This window comes from Lethenteron reissneri, chromosome 11 (assembly GCF_015708825.2).
Source record: "Lethenteron reissneri isolate LAM-NWPU_2019-01 chromosome 11, ASM1570882v1, whole genome shotgun sequence".
NCBI classification, from domain to species: domain Eukaryota; kingdom Metazoa; phylum Chordata; class Hyperoartia; order Petromyzontiformes; family Petromyzontidae; genus Lethenteron; species Lethenteron reissneri.
This window is the reverse complement of record NC_083789.1, coordinates 12,456,935-12,478,034: the sequence shown is the minus strand read 5'-3', so window position 1 is coordinate 12,478,034 and position 21,100 is coordinate 12,456,935. Positions and strand designations below refer to the sequence as shown.

General features: G+C 55.3%; 2 protein-coding genes across 2 annotated transcripts in view; both read left to right on the top strand.

The window, feature by feature from the left end:
- Positions 1-2,280, top strand: part of LOC133341476 (potassium channel subfamily K member 16-like) — a 42,175-nt gene extending 39,895 nt beyond the window's left edge. Inside the window, exon 5 of the mRNA XM_061550147.1 lies at positions 1,463-2,280. Coding sequence (XP_061406131.1) covers positions 1,463-1,803 — 341 coding nt within the window. The 3' untranslated portion in view covers positions 1,804-2,280. The remainder of the gene's footprint in view (positions 1-1,462) is intronic.
- Positions 2,281-3,062: 782 nt separating this feature from the next.
- Positions 3,063-21,100, top strand: part of LOC133341197 (potassium channel subfamily K member 17-like) — a 31,328-nt gene continuing 13,290 nt past the window's right edge. The window contains exon 1 of the mRNA XM_061549651.1: positions 3,063-3,281. Coding sequence (XP_061405635.1) covers positions 3,066-3,281 — 216 coding nt within the window. The 5' untranslated portion in view covers positions 3,063-3,065. The remainder of the gene's footprint in view (positions 3,282-21,100) is intronic.

Below are 21,100 nucleotides of genomic sequence, written 5' to 3'. Positions count from 1 at the left end.
CTGCGGGCTCAGCTGCACACTTAATACGCTTCCGATAACGATAGCAAGCCCCCCCCCCCCCCCCCCCCACCGGTGTAACGCCGCGTCTCCACCGCACCGCATTCACTCGCTCTTATAGAGAGAGGGAGAGGACGATTCAGAGAGAGGTAGTGAGAGGACGAACCACAGATGAGTCGGATGGCAGCAGTCGTTCCTCTATATATTAAGGTATTATCAGCCAATAAATGAGCACCCGGAGAACGCCCACGCATGCGAGGGGGAAACACTCTATCCCATAAAGATGGGGCAGGTGGAGTTCGCATGTTCGCTGTACGGTGCCGCCGTCTCCTGGCCACCTCGGGTACGGCTCCTCCTGGACGCCGACGGGGCCGTTTGACAACGTCGGCGCGTGATTCACCAACCTTAGCTGCTGCCTCCGCCGCGCGGGTCACAGCCTGCCACGTGCCGCGGAGCCACCGCCACCGCCTTCCTCGTCGGGTCTTCCGCCCGTGACCGCGCGTTCGTCTGCGCGGTCCCGGGCGTACGGGTCTTCGGGTGGGATCTTTAAACATCCCATGGGGGGTAGGGTCACAGGGTGGGGCTCGTTCCCCAAGTGTCTGCGCTTCAAACGGGGCCCCGCGTTAACTGGCGACAATGAGGGTACGAGGTGGAGATCAAAAGCGTCGAGAAATGCTGATCGCTCGGGGCGAGATGCTGATCGCTCGGGGCGAGGTGCTGATCGCTCGGGGCGAGGTGCTGATCGCTAGGGGCGAGGTGCTGAGCGCTCGGGGCGAGGTGCTGATCGCTAGGGGCGAGGTGCTGATCGCTCGGGGCGAGGTGCTGATCGCTAGGGGCGAGGTGCTGATCGCTAGGGGCGAGGTGCTGATGGCTCGGGGCGAGGTGCTGATCGCTCGGGGCGAGGTGCTGATCGCTCGGGGCGAGGTGCTGATGGCTCGGGGCGAGGTGCTGATCGCTCGGGGCGAGGTGCTGATCGCTCGGGGCGAGGTGCTGATCGCTCGGGGCGAGGTGCTGATGGCTCGGGGCGAGGTGCTGATGGCTCGGGGCGAGGTGCTGATCGCTCGGGGCGAGGTGCTGATCGCTCGGGGCGAGGTGCTGATCGCTCGGGGCGAGGTGCTGATCGCTAGGGGCGAGGTGCTGATCGCTCGGGGCGAGGTGCTGATCGCTAGGGGCGAGGTGCTGATCGCACATTCGGAGTGCCGCTGTCGGTGGCGTCAGCGGAGCGAGCATCGACCGCTACATCGAGGGCGGCACCAACGCAGCGGCGAGGCGCCCGCGTCTCCGGCCGCGACGCGCCGGTGGCCCCCCGCTGCACGGGCGGCGCTGCACGGGCGGCAGGCGAGCGGCGGAAGTGGCGTTCGGGACGACGTGGAGCGCGGGGAACCCCCGTGGTGATGGACGCGAGCACCCCGCCGAGTGCGATCCCCTCGCTGACAGCCCCCACTGCCCCCACCCCCCTCCACAGGCAGGAACGAAACCGTGCAGTACCCCGCCTTCTACAAGACGCTGGTGGCCGCGTGGTTCTTCTTCGGCCTCGCGTGGCTCTCCGCGCTCTTCAGCGCCATCACCGGCGCCTTGGAGCGCGCCGTGAGCGAGACGGGGCGAGCGGAGCCGGAGAGACCCCGCGGCGGCGGCGGGGAAGGGGCCGCGGGGTGCCCGGCGGCGCGGCCGCCCGGGGCTCGGCCGCCCCTCCCCCAAAGGGAGGGCGGCGGCCGTCGCAGACGCTCGGAGTTCGAGTTGTTCGTGATACACACCTTCGACGCCCGCTCCGAGATCCCGCTGATGGTGGTCGGCAAAGGCACGTAGCCTCCGCGCGAGGTGGCCCCGTGATCAGCGCCACCACCGCCACCACCGAACAATGGACGTGAAAGCACGCCTTGAGCCCTGACCCCTAACCCCTTCCCCTCCATCACCCCGGGACGGCGCCGTGAGCGCGTGCCGGGCCTGTCCGGGGCAGATCGAGTGTGAGTCCAAGAGACGGTGGTGATGAGCGAGGTCGGCCGTGAGTCAATGAAGTCGGTGCCGAGTCGATTGAGAGAAGAGTCGACGAGTCGCCGGGCGAGGTGGAGCTGAGGACCCCCCGAGGAGCACGGCAAGGACGACCCTGTTGCTGCTGCTGCATCAGGACTCGGGGCCCCGCGTCTCGCGGTCCGCTCGGCGCGCTGTGCCCGAACCATAACCCCGATAGGAATCGAACTCAGGTGGCCGGGTTCGCAGTGCAGCGCGCGAGCCGCTGCACCACCGCTCCCCACCCGTCTGTGTGCGTGTCCACGTGGTGTTGATATCTTCTCAAATAAACGAATGACGCCACTCGTTCGTGTCGGAGAGGGGGGAGTAGGGAGCCACGGGGGGGAGCTACGGGGGGGGGGGGGGAGCCACGGGGGGGGGGGGGGGTGGGGAGCTACGGGGAGGGGGAGCCACGGGGGGGGGGGGGGTGGGGAGCTACGGGGAGGGGGAGCTACGGGGGGGGGGGAGCTACGGGGGGGGGGGGGAGCACGTACCACGTGTAAATGTGATGTAGATGTATCGTTGGGTGGAGTCGCCCCGGATTGATCGGCGTCAAAGCCGAAGCAGGAGGAGGTTCGTCGTCTCTGGGGCAGTGGCGCGGCGTACGGCGGAGGGGGGTGATAGATCGGCAGCGGATATCGAGGGAGGCTGCCGGGGAGAAGAGCGAACGGAGAGGAGCCGCGTGGACTCGAGCAGGAGAGAGGCTGTGAGCAGCAGGTCAATTTTGACTTAAAACTTTCGTGACTGCAGAAATTCATATTCGTTGGTTGTTTCGGTAAAGTCACGTAGATAGAATTTGAAAAAAAAACTAAGAATTAAACCAAATAATAAAATAAAAATTAAAACTAAGAATAATAACAAAGAATAAGTGGCAGGGAGAGAGGTGCAGTTTAGAGACAGACAAGCAGATCGCCGCGTGGAGAAGGTGCGAGGCAGAGAGAGCAGCAGCAGCAGGAGGAGTGGGGGGCAGCAGGAGGAGTGGGGGGCAGGAGGAGGAGTGGGGGCAGCAGGAGCAGGAGTGGGGGCAGCAGGAGGAGTGGGGGCAGCAGGAGGAGGTGCCGATGGCGAGGTGCCGGGTGTCGGCCGCGCCGCGCGTGGCGCTGCTGGGCGCCGCGTACGTCCTCTACGTGCTGCTGGGCGCCCTCGTGTTCACGGCGCTCGAGGCCCCCAGGGAGCGCGACAACAAAGTGGCCCTCAGGGAGAGACTCGCGGCGCTCGGCAGCGAGGCGGGGAACGGCTCCTGCCGCTCTGCCGAGCTCAGGGATGCGCTGGTGGCGGTGAGTAGCGGGGGGGGGGGGGGGCAGATTCACTTACCCACTCACACTCACCGACTCACACTCACTCAGCGACTCACACTCACTGACTCACACTCATTCACCGACTCACACTCATCCACTCACACTTACTGACTCACACCGACTCACACTCACCCACTAACACTCACTCACTGACTCACACTCACCCACTCACACTCCGACTCACACTCACGTACTCACACACTTACCTACCGACTCACACTCAATATCTTACACTCATCAACTCGGTGGCGAGGTGTTAACTACCTCGCCTGGTATACAGGAGGTCGTGGGTTCGATCCCGACCCTAACGCCTGTAGATTTGGACTTTGCGTGTCTCTTTCCCCGCGGTCGCGAGGATTTTTCTTCGGGTCCTCCGGTTTTCCGCCCCACCTTTCAAAACATGCGTTTAGAGTATGTTGCTGCTGTACATTTCCACGTGATGAGCCACTTCGTTGAGCTATATACTGTGGCCATATTGCTTCTGAAAAAAGATCTCAATAGCTCAGTGGGTCTTACCTGGTAAAATACAAATAATTAAAGTTAGTAATAAAAATACTAAAATAATAATGTGCATTTGTAAGGCGAATACAAATCGTAGATCCCAATGCACCGTGTATGGAGAGCTGAGTCCCCCCCCCCCCCCCCTCCATGTTTTCCCTTTCGTCAGTTGTTGAGATAAGATGGACTCTGAGTCGAGCAGAGGTTGACACCCCAACACATAAAGCCGCGTGTATGTTACGAGATGCAGAGCGTGTTTCCTTATCCCCCCCTACACCCAATCTCCCCCTAGAATACGACTTCCTCCACGCGCCTCTTCCCCCCCTGCCCCCCCCCCTTTTAAACAGAAATGCCCCACTCCCGCCCCCGTCGGAAGACCCCCTCAGGGTGGACACCCCACCTCGGCACGGCCCAGCGCCGAAAGCCCCCCCCCCCCCCCACGGTGTTTCTGTCCCCCTACCCAGAAGCGAGAGACGCGTAGTATCGGGGTTGTGCGCTGACCACAGTGAAAACAACGCGCGTGAACAACTCTACAGGTGCGTTTTCAAGATAGACTTAAATAGCTCCGTCTTGCGATTGTCTTATTAGCAGTGTTCCAAGAAAAGAAAAAAAAACCCGATCTACCCCAGGCACACAGCCTTGACCTCGGAGTCCTTAGAAGAAGGTGATGCCAAGATCGCAGAGATATGTTCGGCGAGTAAACACAGATCATCTCCTGCAAACATCGTGGAGCAGCAGCAGCAGCGGCGGGTTTTCATAATCCACTCGACTGGTAGCCAATGCAAATACAAGAGAGCAGGTGTGGCGATGATGACGATGATGATATGTGCACGCGAGATGGGGTGCGCGTAAGCATTCTGGCAGCTGACATTCTGATCGAGCTGGAAGCTCCCCAGCCCCTCACTCGGACAGTGGTCAAGTTTGGAGAAAACGACAGCAAGAGCCAGTCTCTCCAAGTCATTCCACTCACCGACTCACATTCACACACAGGCATGCGTTCATACATCAACCGCCTTTCGCCACTAAGTGGCGGTGACGTCACTAGGGTGCTTGTGCCAGGCTAGGTGCACTTTGAGTCAATCACCTGCAGTGTGAAAGGCTCACCGCTGCCAGGTCACGGGACACACCCAGGTGCCATGGGTTCACCAACTCGTCGCCACGGTGGCAAGATATTAACTCCCTCGCCTGGGACACAGGAGGTCGTGGGTTCGATCCCGATCTTGACGATGCCCATATCTTGTGGAGTTTGCATTTAGCTCTCCCTGTGGTCGCGTGGATTTCCCTCCGTGTCCTCCGCTTTTTCCCTCCACATTTAGAATCAACGTCCGTTTAGAGTATTTAGCTGCGATACATTTCGACACAATCAGCCACGTGGTTGAGCTATCATTTGTGACCAGGTCGCTTCTGGGCCTTACCTGGTAAAATAAAAATATTTTAATTTAGATTGAGATTAATGGCAGGTGCAGCAACTGTGCCACCTCGCTGCGGTGTAGTCGCCGCACTTACACGGCGACGTTCACGAAGGCACGAAGTCGTACCCACTCTCGCACTCGCACGCAGGAACACGTCTATGCAGCCACGGGCTCACACGATCCGGCCGCATGGCTCAGCGGTAGAAGCACGAGCGACTCGCAGTCTGCAAGTTGCGAGTTCCACTTCTGGTTGGGGCTTGACTCGCAGTTCCATCATCCCTTCCTCCACGGTCGAACAAAAATAGCGCCAATCTAAGACGAGCGGGGCTTTCGCGACGGATGTTATGATTAATTATTGATTTTTTGTTGTTGGGTGAGATCGCGTGAATAAAATGTGTGTCGTAAATCCTCCTCCACTCGACACACACAATCAATAAAGTAGTCGCGTGAATCAAACGTCTGTTCACGTGACAACGTGAATGAAACGTCTGTTCACGTGACAACGTGAATGAAACGTCTGTTCACGTGACAACGTGAACAGACGTTTGTTCACGTGACGACGTGAACAGCATTGCGGCGGATGGGTTGGGGAGAGGTGTGGGACAGCACGGGCAGCCAGGCTGTTGGAGTCGACTTGAGGGTTCCAGTGACGCACCGAATTGCAGTGCTCAGTTGGACATCCACAAGTCAATTGCGACTACAGGCAGTCCTCTACTTACGACGGAGATGCGTTACGACGACCCCATCATCGTAAGTCAAAAATATCGTAAGTCGAAGATGGCCTCGTCTACCCAGGAGTCTTAAAGAATGGTGATAATTTAGCAAAACATAGCAATTTACAGTACCGTACTGTATAAACTATATACTGTATGTATTTATTAATTACAAGACTGTATTGCACAGTAAAATGTAAAGTAAAAAAAACAAGGTCAATTCTTAGCCTACCTATATGAACTGCAATTTAATAGAAAGTTTTTTTCACGAAACAATCCTATCTGCTATTAAAACTTTTAACCTTCATTGAACGTATCGTATCGTGGTAACCCTAAAATGAAATCGCTAAAGCTACGTATCATACCTACATTGAACGTATCGTTTCGCTGCTGCGTTTGCCTGTCGCGCGAAATTTAAAATATTTTACAATTTTGTTGTATCGCTATCACCATCGTAAGATCGAAATATTGTAAGTCGGACCACCGTTACTCGGGGACTGTCTGTAGTTATGGTCCATCCTGGTGAAGAGTACTCGGCTACAGAGTACAGAAGGGCCATCGTTGGTGTCCATAGCACTGGGTGCTGATGCTCTTGGTGGCCACCTCTTTCACGTGGTTGTGGAAAATTATCGTCCAGATTCACTCTGAGATATGATGGAGTGGGGTCGTGTCGCACTGTGTTGCCCCAGAAGGTCACTTTCAGAGTGTGCTTGGCATTCCTTTTATCAAGATGATATGCAGTAACTGTTGTTTTGTGGGGATTTGGTTTGAGCCTCCATATCCAGGAAATATCCCCCCACGGTGGTTAGGTCTTTGTTAGGAATGGATTCTCTGTTGTTGAAACATCTCGCTTGATGTTGTTGTTGAGCGGTTTCCTTTTGTGTTCTCTATAAGTTTGGGGGCTACAGAGTTGGGCAGGACTGTTTGCGATCCGGTATTCTGTTTGATTAGCAGCACCCAGGCGTTGTAGCTGGAGTGTGTGAAGCCCAGGCCTTCAACACACTCAATCCACAGCTGACGTCTGAGTCTAAAACCTCGAGCAGGACCTTTGCAACCTGTGGGCTGCTCGATTGGTTTTACAGTCAGAGTAGGGCCTAGGTCTCTTTTGTCCAGCAGGGAGTATATTCTTTCCGGACGCCTCGGGGCACGTGCTTCTCGGCAGTTGCAGTGAGGAGTCCAACGAAACGGTGACAACATTCCGGTGTCGCGTTAATTGGACTCAACACTCTTTCTACAGCCTGCTTATACGTTACGGGAATTCGACTCAACACTCTTTCTACAGCCTGCTTATACGTTACGGGAATTCGACTCAACACTCTTTCTAAAGACTTCTTACCGTGGTCCCAGTCAGCTTTCACCATGTTCTACCTCGGCAATCGTTTTGACAAAATCACGGGGATGTCGATGTGGATGATGATGGGTCTAAGTTGACTCCTGGGGAAGTTTGGGAGAATTTTGCGAGACGCGTCCATTGCGCTCCCAATGTGATCTTTGGAAAAATTGTTAGGTCTGCATTGTAGTTGCATTGCAAGCAAACAGAGTCGAAAGTTCCTTGCTGTTTTGGATCAAAAATCTAGGTGCAAATCTTTGGCGGACATCTAGTCGGTGTGGTATTTGCCGTCGGTCTGATCTACTGCAGAGTCCCACGTAGTATGGTAGCAATTAAACGTCACCAACGTATCGGGCTGACATTGGCACACTTCGAAGCGCTGACTTTTGCCATTTTTAATTCGGGGCTTTGTAAACGTTGGTGATGTGCAGCTCCCCCATCTTGATGCTGGTAGCGTCGGTGGCTTCTTTTTCATTTGGTGGGAAGGCGTTGAACTATGTGATGGAGTTTTCCATGTGTAGGGGTGTTAAAGAGAGGGCCCGTTATGCATGGCAGCCTATGGAAAACAAACACAGTGGGCGGGGCTACGTAAGTGCACGAGCAAGTGCCCTCTACGACGTCCGAGCCAGACACCCTGGGGGGGGCTGGTTCGAACGTTATGATCCCCCGGGGCCCCACCCCTCAGGGAGGGGTTGGGTATAAAAGGGGATGTTTCAAAGGGCTCGGCAGTTTATGTTTAAGCTAAGGGAAGAAGATTGAAGACGTCTTAGATAGAGCCCTGGACTCCCCTGGTTCGATGTCCTTTTCAGGGCCGGACAGGATTGAGCCAGCAGCGTGGTCCCGAAAGCCAGAGCCGGTGCTCTTGTAAGAGCTGGTCTGGAACTCCGGGTACCGGGCCCGACTTACCAGTGTCGGGCCAGTTAGCCTCCCCTAGCCCATTAGTGGAGGATTCGGGGCTAGGACAGAGTTAGCTAGGGGTGTATTGCGAGTTATACGGGTGAGGGGGCCGATACCCCCTCGAGTGTGTATATGCCCACTGTCATATTGTGAATAAACATACGTGTGCCTCAACCTCGGCGTCAAGCGTCCTCACCGGTACTTCAACTGGTGTCAGAAGTAATTCGAACATGGACACGCGGAAAACAGCGCGGGCCAAAGTACCGCAGGAGGAAGACACTGCCGAGATCGTCGAGCCCGAGACGGCTCCACAAGACAAGGTGCAGCCGGGGCCTGACGCCTCCTTACCGGGGCATCGAAATGAAGAGGGGCCGCAGCCAGACGCGTTACGGCTGGCTCACGGGAGGCTGGCGGAGCTGCTGTATGCCGCTGCCGCCACGCTGGAGACCATCACGCGACTAGGGGCCGGTGATCCAACACGGGGCGAGGCGAGCCAACGACCAGGGCGCCTTCCCGCCATTTCGGAGCAGTCCGAATTTGAAATTCCCGCCATCGACGCTACAGCTGTTCGGGGCGTGGCCAGCCTAGACATCCGCTCCGACATCGCCGTCGCTGAAGCTGCAACGTCATCACAAGCGCGACAGGCGATCCCATTGGCCGTTCGCACCGACGCACAGCCGAGTGGTGGTGACATCAGCCTGCGGGAGTCCACAACGACCGCTGCGCTTCATCAGAGACTGCCCCCGCTGAAGGAGTTCATCGGCGCGGAGGGGGACTGGGCCGGTTTTCGCCGACGTTTCCTCGCCCATCAGGAGATGGCGAAATGGTCCGATGAAGAGGCTCTCTGCGCGCTGCCGGCGCTCCTCGACGGCGACGCGCTCGCCGCCCTCACATCGGCGCCGAGAGAGAAGCGGTCTACGTTACCGATGGCACTACAGCTGCTGGGCGGGGTCTATGGACCATCGGCTGAATGCCGACAGCAATTTTACGACCGCAAGCGGGGTGAGAAGGAGTCGCCCCTAGCATATCGGACGAGCCTCCTGGCGATGGCTAAGTCGGCCTTCCCTCGTATGGACGACGACGGCGTGGACGCGATGGTCACGGAGAAGATCCTCCTCCTGGCAGACGACCTTGACATCGCGGTCGTCGCCCGGGAGGACGAGGAGATGACATCGCTCCAGGCGGCGCGGCTCCTCCACGCCAACCTCCTGTCACTGCGGCGGAAAGCCAGCAGGGCATCGGCGGGGCGTGCGGTGGCTGCAGCCACCATTCCGACGGAGGAGCTCTACGCCGTCGACCACTGACCGCAACAGGCGACAGGAGCACGGTCGGGCCGGGACGGGCCGGGCCGTTTCAACCGTCCGTCTCCTCCAACGGCGCTCCCGCGGTGTTTCAACTGCGGCGTCCGGGGCCACGTCGCCTCGGGGTGCCGCGCTCCTCGACAGCGCGGGACGACACCTCAACGGGACGACGGGCCTCATCACAAGCTCCACCATCATAACCCGGCGAGTCGCGGCACCCCACATGTTTGGCCCACGCACACACCCGTCACGCACTCAAACACCGCAACGAGAGGGGGGCCGATATCGCGCACCATCGCACCATCACGCACCACCCCGGGTACTCATATCGAACCCGGCCAGTGGTCCGTGCTGGCCGATCGTGTGGTAGCCGCATCGTCGGGGTCGTCGGCCGTTGTGGGGCACATCGACGGGGTTGAAGTGCGCATCCTGGTCGATACGGGAGCATCGGCGACCATTATTTCGGAGTTGATTTACAATATTCTCCCTGTCCGGAGTCGTCCTTTGATGCCTGTTAACGTACCATTCTATGCGGCTAACGGGGGCTCACTTGGCATCATTGGACAAATTCGTGCCCAAATTTGTATTGGGGAAATTAAATTGTCTGGGCCGATTTTTGTTTCCTCCTCGCTGGCGGTTCCGTGCCTGCTGGGGACGGACTTCCTGGCCAAAATGCCGATTAGGATATTGATCGACCAGGGATGTATTGAGCTCCCGTCGGGCAGACGCATGGCGTTTCTGCCATCGCCTGTTACGACTCGGACGGCGTTCGCGACGGTGCCGGCATTCGTAGAGAGAACGGTGCGCGTCCCTCCGGGGGCGCAAATGTTGATTCCCTTGAAACTTCGGCGGCCCTTCGCTAAGGGTGTTGGGGCCCAAGGGGTTCTGCTGGGGCCGTCTAGGGCCGGGGTTAGTGGACCTCATTTACTTCCGGCCCAGACCATAGTAAGAGGGGACGGTGAACCCTTCATCGCGGTCCTCAATGTGGGCTCGCAGACGGTGGTGGTCCCACAGGGGACCGTGCTTGCTCACGCAACGCCGGTGCCATGTGAGGAACCCGTCGCAAATCACGTCAGCGTTGTCCCTGTGCCGCGACCGCATTCGGACAGCGATGAAGGGTGGCTCGAGGCGCTTTGTGCGGGATCGACGGACCTGTCAGATTCAGAGCGTCAACAACTTAAAACACTACTGCGGGAATTTTCCGACGTTTTTAGTCGGAATAAATACGATTTGGGTTGTACTCACCTGCTGCGTCACCATATTGACACGGGTGACAGCGCGCCAATTCGCCAAAATCCGTTTCGGTTGAGTCCCGCCGAAAAGGACCATGTCAAATCGGCTGTTGATGACATGTTGGCCGCCGACATCATTTCTCCTTCCACCAGCCCTTGGGGAGCGCCGATCGTCCTGGTTAAAAAGCAGGACGGTTCGTTGCGGTTTTGCGTTGATTTCCGGCGTCTTAACAAAATTTCGGTTGCCGACGCATACCCGCTCCCTCGGATGGATGAATCGCTGGACGCCTTGGCGGGAGCGCGATTCTTTTCCACACTGGATTTACTTTCGGGATTCTGGCAGCTTCCTCTGGACGATGATTCAAAGCCTAAAACTGCTTTCCGTACACCGCACGGCCTGTTCCAATTCAACCGGTTGCCGATGGGCTTACACTCAGCGCCGGCAACTTTCCAGCGTTTGATGGAATTGGTTTTGGCTGGATTGCAATGGGAGTCGTGCCTCATTTATTTGGATGACGTTATCGTCTTTAGTAAAACTTTTGACGAACATCTCCAGAGGTTGCGGGCGGTTTTCCTAAAGATGCGGGCTGCTAATTTGAAATTCAAGCCCCAAAAATGCCATTTGTTGCGCGATTCGGTGCGTTATTTGGGGCACATCGTGGGACGCTCAGGTATTGCTACCGATCCCGTCAAAACGCAGTGTGTCAGCTCCTGGCCGACTCCCACCTCGGTGGGAGAGGTCAGGAGTTTCATTGGGTTCGCGTCGTATTATCGACAGTTCGTCGCTGATTTTGCGACAATTGCAAAACCCCTGCACGCTTTAACATCTAAAGGGGTTCGGTTCCACTGGGGTCAAGAGGAGGAGGCTGCTTTCTGCTCCCTTCGGGACGCCCTGGTAAAAGCCCCTCCCTTGATTTACCCAGATTTTTCTAAGCCCTTTTTGCTCGACACCGATGCGAGCAACACGGGTATTGGGGGTGTGCTTTCCCAGGTGGTTGATGGCATGGAACGGGTGGTCGCGTACGGTAGTCGGGTGTTGTCTCCTGCGGAGCAAAGATATTGTGTCACCCGTAGGGAACTGTTGGCAATTGTCTATTTCATCCAACAGTATCGCCCATATCTGTACGGTCGGCATTTCACCGTCCGCACAGATCATGCGGCACTACAGTATGCCCTGCGAGTTCAACAACCATCGGGACAGTTGTCTCGATGGTTGGAGGTTCTCCAGGACTTTGATTTTGAAACCACCTACCGTAAGGGCGTTCGCCATACGAATGCGGACGCTCTGTCGCGCATGCCAACCACCTCCGAATGTGCATGCCTCCTGGGGTCGGGACGTTGCAGGCCTTCAGGGGACGCATCGGTTCCGATCTTGGCAGCCACCGACGACGACGAACCATTGGTTACTAATTCGATCGAACAACAGGGAAGAGATTCCCTGTTGGGGTTGCCCGTCACTGAATGGGGGCGCCTCCAAATGGAGGATACCTCCCTCCTCGGGTGGCGTCGTCGCGTCGGGGGTGCTGGGCGGGTGACGGGGGATTCGGATGCATGGGAAATGGTGCAAGGTCTGCTGATGCATTGGGACGGCAAATCCCAGCGACATCGGCTGGTGGTCCCTTCTGAGTTGTGAGGCAAGGTGGTGTGGGCCGCGCATGAGCGCCTATTACACCTGGGGACCCAAAAGACTCTTGCACTGCTACAACTTGATTTTTTTTGGCCTGGTATGACGAGGGATGTTGGGGATCTATTGGGATCATGCCCTCGGTGTGCGCAACGGAAACCGCCGGCGCGGGAGTCTAACCCGCCCTTGCAATCGATCAAAGTATCCAGAATAAATGAGCTTGTCGCGCTGGACATTTTGGGCCCATTTCCCGCCACCCCCAGGGGCAATAGGTATTTGTTGACAGGTGTCGAGTATTTTACGCGCTGGCCTATGGCCTGGCCCCTTGCCAACCAGTCAGCAGCAGCCATCGTGGAGGCCTTTGTTCAGGGATACGTCCTGGACAAAGGTGCTCCGGAGCGGCTGCTGACCGACCAGGGCAGAAATTTTTCCGGTAAATTACTCAAACAAGTCTGTGACCTCTTAGGCACGAAGAAAATTCGTACCTCCCCGTATCACCCGCAAACTGACGGAATGGTCGAGCGCCTGCATCGCACCATTACGTCAATGATGTCACAGCAGGTCTCGGACTCGCAGACTGACTGGGACCTGCATATTCAAGGGGTCTTGGCGGCATACCGGATGGCACCCCATGCAGCTACGGGATTTTCCCCCTTTTACCTCATGTATGGTCGCGAACCCGACCCGCCTGTTCGCGCCCAGCTGCAGATCCCCGACCCGCAAGGGAAAACTAAATTGGCTGACCACGTCAAATTTAATCTGGCCAAATTAACAGAGGCGCGGGATGCTGCTATGCTAAACTCGGACCTCCGTCAAAAGGCGAATGAGCGCCTCAGGCTGGGTCGGGCGCACGTAATACAGTGGAAGCCGGGGGACAAGGCATGGTTGCACTGTCCCCAAGTGCCCCTGGCTACCTCCCCTAAGCTGGCGCGGCCGTGGCGGGGCCCTGTGGAGGTGGTCGAAGTTTTGCGACCACAGTGTGTGCGCATTAAATGGGGGAAGCGGCGATGGTTCGTGCACCCCTCTAGGTTAAAACCCTTCGTTGCGGTACACAAACCCACTTCACACATGCGTGGCCAAACGTGTGGGGGGTCGACCGACTCACTGGGTCCGTCTCCGTCGTTCTCACCTAATGCCTTGCCGGCCGTGCCACCTCCAGGTGCATCAGGACTGACGGGCTCACGCCCGACCACCCCTCCTGGGGATACCGACGGTCGCGCGGCATCGGATGAGGTCTCACTCCGGGACGGACAATTGCCACCTGACGGTCCGCCACCCGGGGTTACCCCGTGTGAGGGGCCCGCTGCAAGGACGCGCGCAAAAATGCGCAGACTGTTATGAGGCCGGAAGATGTGTACATAGGTTGTGTTCATCGTGTGTTGTGTGGGTGGTGTGTTCCCTGCCCATTGAAATGTACATACGTTGTGTTCATTGTGTGTTGTGTGGGTGGTGTGTTCCCTGCCCATTGAAATGTACATACGTTGGGTTCACCTGGTGTTGTGTGTATGGTGGGTTCCCTGCAAATTGTATATAGGTTGTTTTTTTTTACGGAATTCGTATTTATTCAAGGGGGGGTGCGTCGGGTTGTTTTCTCTTCTTGCTGTTGCCTTTTGTTGTGTTCTTGTTGCTGTTCTTGTTATTGTTGAAAAATAGTGAGGCACACGCGCGGTCAAGGTGTAAATGCACTTTTATTGTCATTTTTGTATGTTGGCAGCCGGGACGGCTGCAAGCTATGCGGGGGGGGGGGGGGGGTGATGTAGGGGTGTTAAAGAGAGGGCCCGTTATGCATGGCAGCCTATGGAAAACAAACACAGTGGGCGGGGCTACGTAAGTGCACGAGCAAGTGCCCTCTACGACGTCCGAGCCAGACACCCTGGGGGGGGGCTGGTTCGAACGTTATGATCCCCCGGGGCCCCACCCCTCAGGGAGGGGTTGGGTATAAAAGGGGATGTTTCAAAGGGCTCGGCAGTTTATGTTTAAGCTAAGGGAAGAAGATTGAAGACGTCTTAGATAGAGCCCTGGACTCCCCTGGTTCGATGTCCTTTTCAGGGCCGGACAGGATTGAGCCAGCGGCGTGGTCCCGAAAGCCAGAGCCGGTGCTCTTGTAAGAGCTGGTCTGGAACTCCGGGTACCGGGCCCGACTTACCAGTGTCGGGCCAGTTAGCCTCCCCTAGCCCATTAGTGGAGGATTCGGGGCTAGGACAGAGTTAGCTAGGGGTGTATTGCGAGTTATACGGGTGAGGGGGCCGATACCCCCTCGAGTGTGTATATGCCCACTGTCATATTGTGAATAAACATACGTGTGCCTCAACCTCGGCGTCAAGCGTCCTCACCGGTACTTCACATGTATATGGCCAAGCCATATTTCGGGTGATAGTGGTTCGACGTGAGGTTGTATCCATGGATATGGTCGCAACTGGCATGTCGAGCATCCAAGATGTGGATTCCTTGGAGTATCAGAACATCAACGTTATGGGGTTTCGTTATGATCACGAGACACTCGCCCTTTGCTTGGGATAGTCCCTCAATGTTTAGTTGGAGGATCCTTGTCCCAGGGCCCGTCTAGAGCGTCGTTTAGCCCTGAAGATGACCATTGACATGGCTTGTGTTGTTGCTCTGGAGACCGGGAGATCAATGATCGATGTTCGGTCGCCACGTTGATAGGATTCGTCGCGATTTCTCACTTAACAAAGTGGGCCACGTGAAGGCTGTCATCTACCACTCCATTGAGGAATGAGAGACCACGATAGAGGGCACTTAGGGATCACCAAGAAGGGCTCGCGGAAGGACGGGAAGGAGTGGAGGGGCAAGGGGAGGGAAGAGCAACATTGGCAATAGAAAATAGGTACGATGGATCCACTGCTAGATGATGGTCACCCAACTCTATCTGTCACGATACCGCTAGGCACCTACACAACAACATATCCTCCTACACTCAATGCACTCATCAGTGACTATGCCAGTCAATGCGTGATTTCAAACTACGGCATCCGCTTCCATCAATTGGCTCTGCGAGGCATCGGAAGCTATTGCCCTGAGTGCTAAGACGAAAGGCCCCCAGGTGCCCCGTCCGCTCGAGTGGCGATGGCCACGAGACCCAGGTCCTGGCGGAGCTGTCCCGCCCGTGGCTGTCACTCGCAGCGGGCACTGCACCAGCCTGAGGCTCACTTCCTGCGGAGAATGTGAGGGAGAGGAGTGAGCGAAAATTTAGAGACGCGAGCCACAGCAGTGCCATTATGGCCACGCAATCCATACTTTGGACCAAATAGTAAACATCTGTAGTCTGCACTCCTTCAATCGAGGAGGGAGAGAAACATTACACGAACTCTCTCTGTTGAAGTCTTCTCATACAGTAGCTATCAGACGTCGCCATTGGCATTCAGCGCCTGGACGCATCTCGCTGCTGCCACACGCAGGAACAGAATGGCGAGTGACGAGTCTGGCGATCTGCGTCTGTCTCCACCTTCATCATCCCTGTCTCCACCTTCATCATAGCTGGTCTCCGTCTCACCATGCCCACGAGGGCTGGCCACGTCAGTGCTGGTCGCGAACTCTGGTCGACGCTTGCCTCTTTCATCTCTCAATCCATTTTTTCAAACAAGTCCCCAATCATGACCATTCTCTCTTCTTGCTATCGTCTGGCTCTCATCTTTTCACCGTCTAACGACATTTGTATTCCTCTCCAATCAGCGACGCCACCGCTGCCATCACCGTGCTGCGCGGATTCCATCTCCCACGGAAACAACGAGCAGCGCTTAGCCGGAACCACACGCAGGCACCGAAACTTAAACTCAACTATGTCATTTACCAGGTAAATTACACTGAGCTTTGAGCTCTTTTTCAGAGCCGACCTGGCCACAGATAATTGCTCATCGGCGTGGCTTGAATCATCATCACACGTACGGATTCATAGCCGTGTAAATAATCTAAACGCGTGATTCTAATCGCGGAGGGAAAACCCGGAGGAAGCTGGATAAAATCCACGCAAAGAGATTTGGTGGTTAGGTGAGTAGGTAGGGGAGTGGATGAGTGAGTGGGTGGTTGTGTTAGTAAGTAGGTGAGTAGGTGGGCGTGTGGTTGGGTGAGTGGGCAAGTGGGTGGGTCGGTGAGTGATTGAGTGACAACTCAGCGAATGGCTAAACCACTTAGAACTGAATTGACAAGAGTCGCTAGTCATTCGCCACAGGAAATCATCACAATCACCATCACTCTTGGTTCCTCGTTGGGTCATGTCCTCTCACGTTTGGTCTCCATCTACATCGCTCGCCGCTGTGGAAGCGGACACCTGAGTGATCTGTAATTTGTCTTGAGTGTTGGTGTGGGCTGGATGACCACCATCAGCTCTCCCTCTCTCGTAGAAGGTGTTGCTGCTCTCCAGAATCGTGCGCGCCTCCGCTCTCAGTCTCATCTCGCTGTTGCCAACGTTGTCCCAGTCTATTCCTCCCAATTCTGTCTCTGGCTCCAACAAGGTTCGATTCTTTGCGAGATAAAGTCCGCGCTTCCTACGTGGCGATGCTCGCATCAAGAAGAAGGCGACCCTGGGAACCGGATTTCATGGGGCACCATACAATCAATTAGAGGAAATTATATATATGTATGGCCATACCTCACGACGCTGGTCAATGGCGCCGATACTCGGCACCTGGTATGGGGAATGCATGAACTCGCACACGCACATCTGCGCATTCAGATTCACAAAGCCGCAAACACCGACACGCCCACGGAGTGTACACAGTCAACACGCGGACCTGTTCACACGCAATGCTTCACAACCAACGCGTCGTGACTGTCTAAACATTGCCTCCGCGCTGTGCTTAACAGGGCGCCGTGGTTTAGAAGGACAGCGCTTGCCAATAACATGTGGCACCGCCAGCAGAATTTAGTTTAACGAGCCCGGCTCTGCCAATGAGTGTGCTTACATCAACACGTTCTGCTGGCTAATAAACACACACACACACACACACCTCGTGCTATATCCGAAAATAAAGTTTTGCTGGCTGGATTCTGGCTCGCGGCCACGTGCACGTGCGCGGCGGTGACGTCACCGCGCACGATGCGTGAAGGCGTCGTCTGCATCACACGAAGCCAAGAGGCCGATGGAGTCAAGATGTTGATACACTCTACAAACCTGGACTGTCGTGAATTATACACCGAACCCATCGGCCATTGCTCGCATTGCAGCACGACGGGGCTAAAGACCGCCGTGCACAGTGACGCAGGTACACATCGAGACGACGCCTTGGCTGCTGCTGCTATTGTTGTCTTCGATAGTCTCCGTCGCATTGTCTGGGCCGTGTTGACTCGCTTCAGCTCACGCGAGTTCGCGTTACACAGAGAGCCCTCCACCCGTCCCACCTCAGCAGCTCACACACACGCACCTGTCACTCACATATACACCTGCCACTCATGCAAACACACATCTGTCAATAACGTGTGATGTAAGGGAAAAAAAGTTTAGCTGGAAGCATATTATATTTTTTGCGACGTATGATTGTAATGTATTACTTACTGTTAGTAGCTCAGCTTATTGGAGAGTATATTTAGTATACTGATGATACTATGTAATTTATACTTTAGTTTTTTACGTGGTTGTTTAGTTACTGCAGCTACATACTATTAACATTCCTTCCCTTTATTAATGCTACCCCTATCCCCTCCCTTTGATGCTGCTAATCCTGCATAATGCACGGGCATAAGTAGTGCTAATCACATACCTGCATTTCCCATATCCCCTCCCTTTGATGCTGCTAATCCTGCATAATGCACGGGCATAAGTAGTACTAATCACATACCTGCATTTCCCATATCCCCTCCCTTTGATGCTGCTAATCCTGCATAATGCACGGACATAATATGACTGAAACCCCCCGCCCACCTACGCATTTCACAAGTAGTACTAATCACATACCTGCATTTCCCATAAATATGCTAAATTCCTCTTGATATGCAAATTCTTTTGTCAAGGCGCCCTTACCCCCTTCCAACCCAGCTTAAATATACGCTCCAAGCGTGGTGGTGTTTCATTCAGACGCTGTCTCCCCGACAGACCTGGTCTTCACCTGAGGACGGCTGCTTGCGTTGTGGCCGAAACGTCGTGAGAATTATTTTATTATGTTTTATTTTTATTATTTTATTACTTCCCTTCTACGTGACTTTACCGAAAGAATCAAGAAGATGAAGACACATCTGTCACTCACACCGCGGCTCATTCGCCTGGCGTGACCGATGACGACAACCAATCACTCGCAGAGACGATGCTGAGGATTGCATCACGTGCCACCGCTGTGCGGCAGGCGCCTCATTTGCGCACCTGCGATGGAGTGTGTGCGCGTGTGTGTGTGTGCGCGCGTGTGTGCGTGAATACGCGTGTGTGTTTAGATGTGTGCAGTATGTGTGAGAGTCTCAGTGTGTGTGGGGAGTGGTAGTGCAGCGGTTAGCGCACTGTGCTACGAACCCGGCTGCCCGGGTTCGATTCCCGCTCACGATCGACGCCTACAGCGGGGTTCTAAAGTGCAAGGCCGCGGACCACTGACGGCCCCTGTTGGCCTTCAGTGCGGCCCCTGACATGCGGCCTCCGACAATACACAGCGAGTGAAAGCCACCCCACCGCGCAGCCCCAATCAGGGCCGGATCCTCCCAGTAGCACGAGTAGTAGCTACACATGTAGTAGCTACACATGTAGTAGCTATACATGTAGTAGCTACACATGTAGTAGCTACACATGTAGTAGCACGAGTAGCTACACATGTAGTAGCACGAGTAGCTACACATGTAGTAGCACGAGTAGCTACACATGTAGTAGCTACACATGTAGTAGCACGAGTAGCTACACATGTAGAGGCTACATATGTAGTAGCTACTATGTAGTAGCACGAGTAGCTACACATGTAGTAGCTACATATGTAGTAGCACGAGTAGCTAGACATGTAGTAGCACGAGTAGCTACACATGTAGTAGCTACACATGTAGTAGCACGAGTAGCTACACATATAGTAGCTACACATGTAGTAGCACGAGTAGCTACACATGTAGTAGCTACACATGTAGTAGCACGAGTAGCTACACATGTAGTAGCTACACATGTAGTAGCTACATATGTAGTAGCTACACATGTAGTAGCACGAGTAGCTACACATGTAGTAGCTACACAAGTAGCTACTACATGTGTAGTAGCTACGGACCCCACACTTTCAAGGGCCCCGCGCTAAATGCTTCCAAACTATCAATTCCGGTTCAGTGATTCTGCAATTGCTCTATTACTATAGTACTATACTGCCTTAACCTTTTATGAACGACTGAGTGTTTAAGATTAACGATTTATAACAACATATGCACTAGCTTAATCCGGCACTGGCCCCAATGGTTTCAAATGTGTTGTGGTCCTCACGATGATGATGATGATGATGTCTCATCGGCAAAAATTCACCCCCCCCCCCCCCACTCTACAAATCAGTGAAGAACGGTGCCCTACAGCATGTTAAGGCAATACGGGTGATCTTCGTATGGCGCAGTACGTGGCGCATCGCGCTACCCGGGTTCATTCCCGTTCACGGTTAACATCACTGACGAGTGATATCTGACCCGGCCTTGAACGAGCACCTGCGTGTAAACATCCGCGCTGGAGAGACAAAGGTGGCCAGGCGAAGTGCTGACCATACAACCCTCTCACGCGCTCGCCGGCTTTTTAAGGCGCTCCGTGTGAAGGAGTGCGTAGCGCACTGCTGTGCACGCAGGGAGCCCACTTCTATTCCTACCTCGTGGCCGACGTCAGTAACGAATACCTGGATCAGTCCTGGGCCTCACCTAGGTCGACTCAGCCTTAAACAAGAATCTGGGGTGTAAACAGCGCTGAGGAGACAAAGGCGGCGGGCCGTGGTGTTGTCTGGGATTGAAGCGGGGTATGTGGCCCTCAGTATCCTTGCATGCTGTGGCTGTCATTAAGACTGCTGGTGTTGGTGGTGATTATGATTGTGAAGGTAGTAGCTATGATCGTGGTGTTCATGTGTGGTGGTAGTTGTGATTGTGATGGTGGATGTGGTGATGGTTGTGGCTATGGCTGTGGGTGTTTGCCTCAACCACAGGATGATGTGATGTGCCGAGTGCAGTAATCACGATTAGCTTAGGTGCATGCCTGCTTGCTTGCTTGTTGCTCTGCTTGCATGCTTGCTTGCTATGCGTTGCTACCCATGCTGTCAAACGCTGCCTTTGGCGAGCCGTAACGGTGAAACAGGAAGCTGAGTGCGTAAGTCTTACTTGCCAGTACAGAGCCTCTCCATCACCAAGACTCCCGTGCCTCCCCATGGGCAGCCCACGGTAACTGGTGTCTCGTGACACCAGGCCAAACCAGGAGAGGACCACGGAGCTGCGGCGGTACCCATAGGCATCTACAACTTGCCAACCACTGCCCCACTGCCTTGTGGGTAAATTTTGACTAGGGGTAGAAAACCCTGACTTCCAATCTGTGGTGGGGACCCACAATGGCGGTATTCAACAAACCGGATCTCTGGCAGTCCCCTGCAGCTCTGGCCAGACGAAGGTCGTCGTGAGTTCCCCATGCCACCCGAGTCTGTCTGGCTGGAGTGAAGATGGTGGGCGTAGGGAGTGCGCACCCCTATCCTCACCATAATCCACTCCCTATGCAGGTTTCTTGCTCCAACCTCTTTCCCCATCCCCCCCTCCCCCTTTTTTAAAGCCCTATGGTAACAGCGAATGGTGGAAGGTGCAGGCGAAGGATGTGACTGGGAGAATATATCCAAACTCTCCACGGAGGCAGCGATGGAGTTTAGGTCAC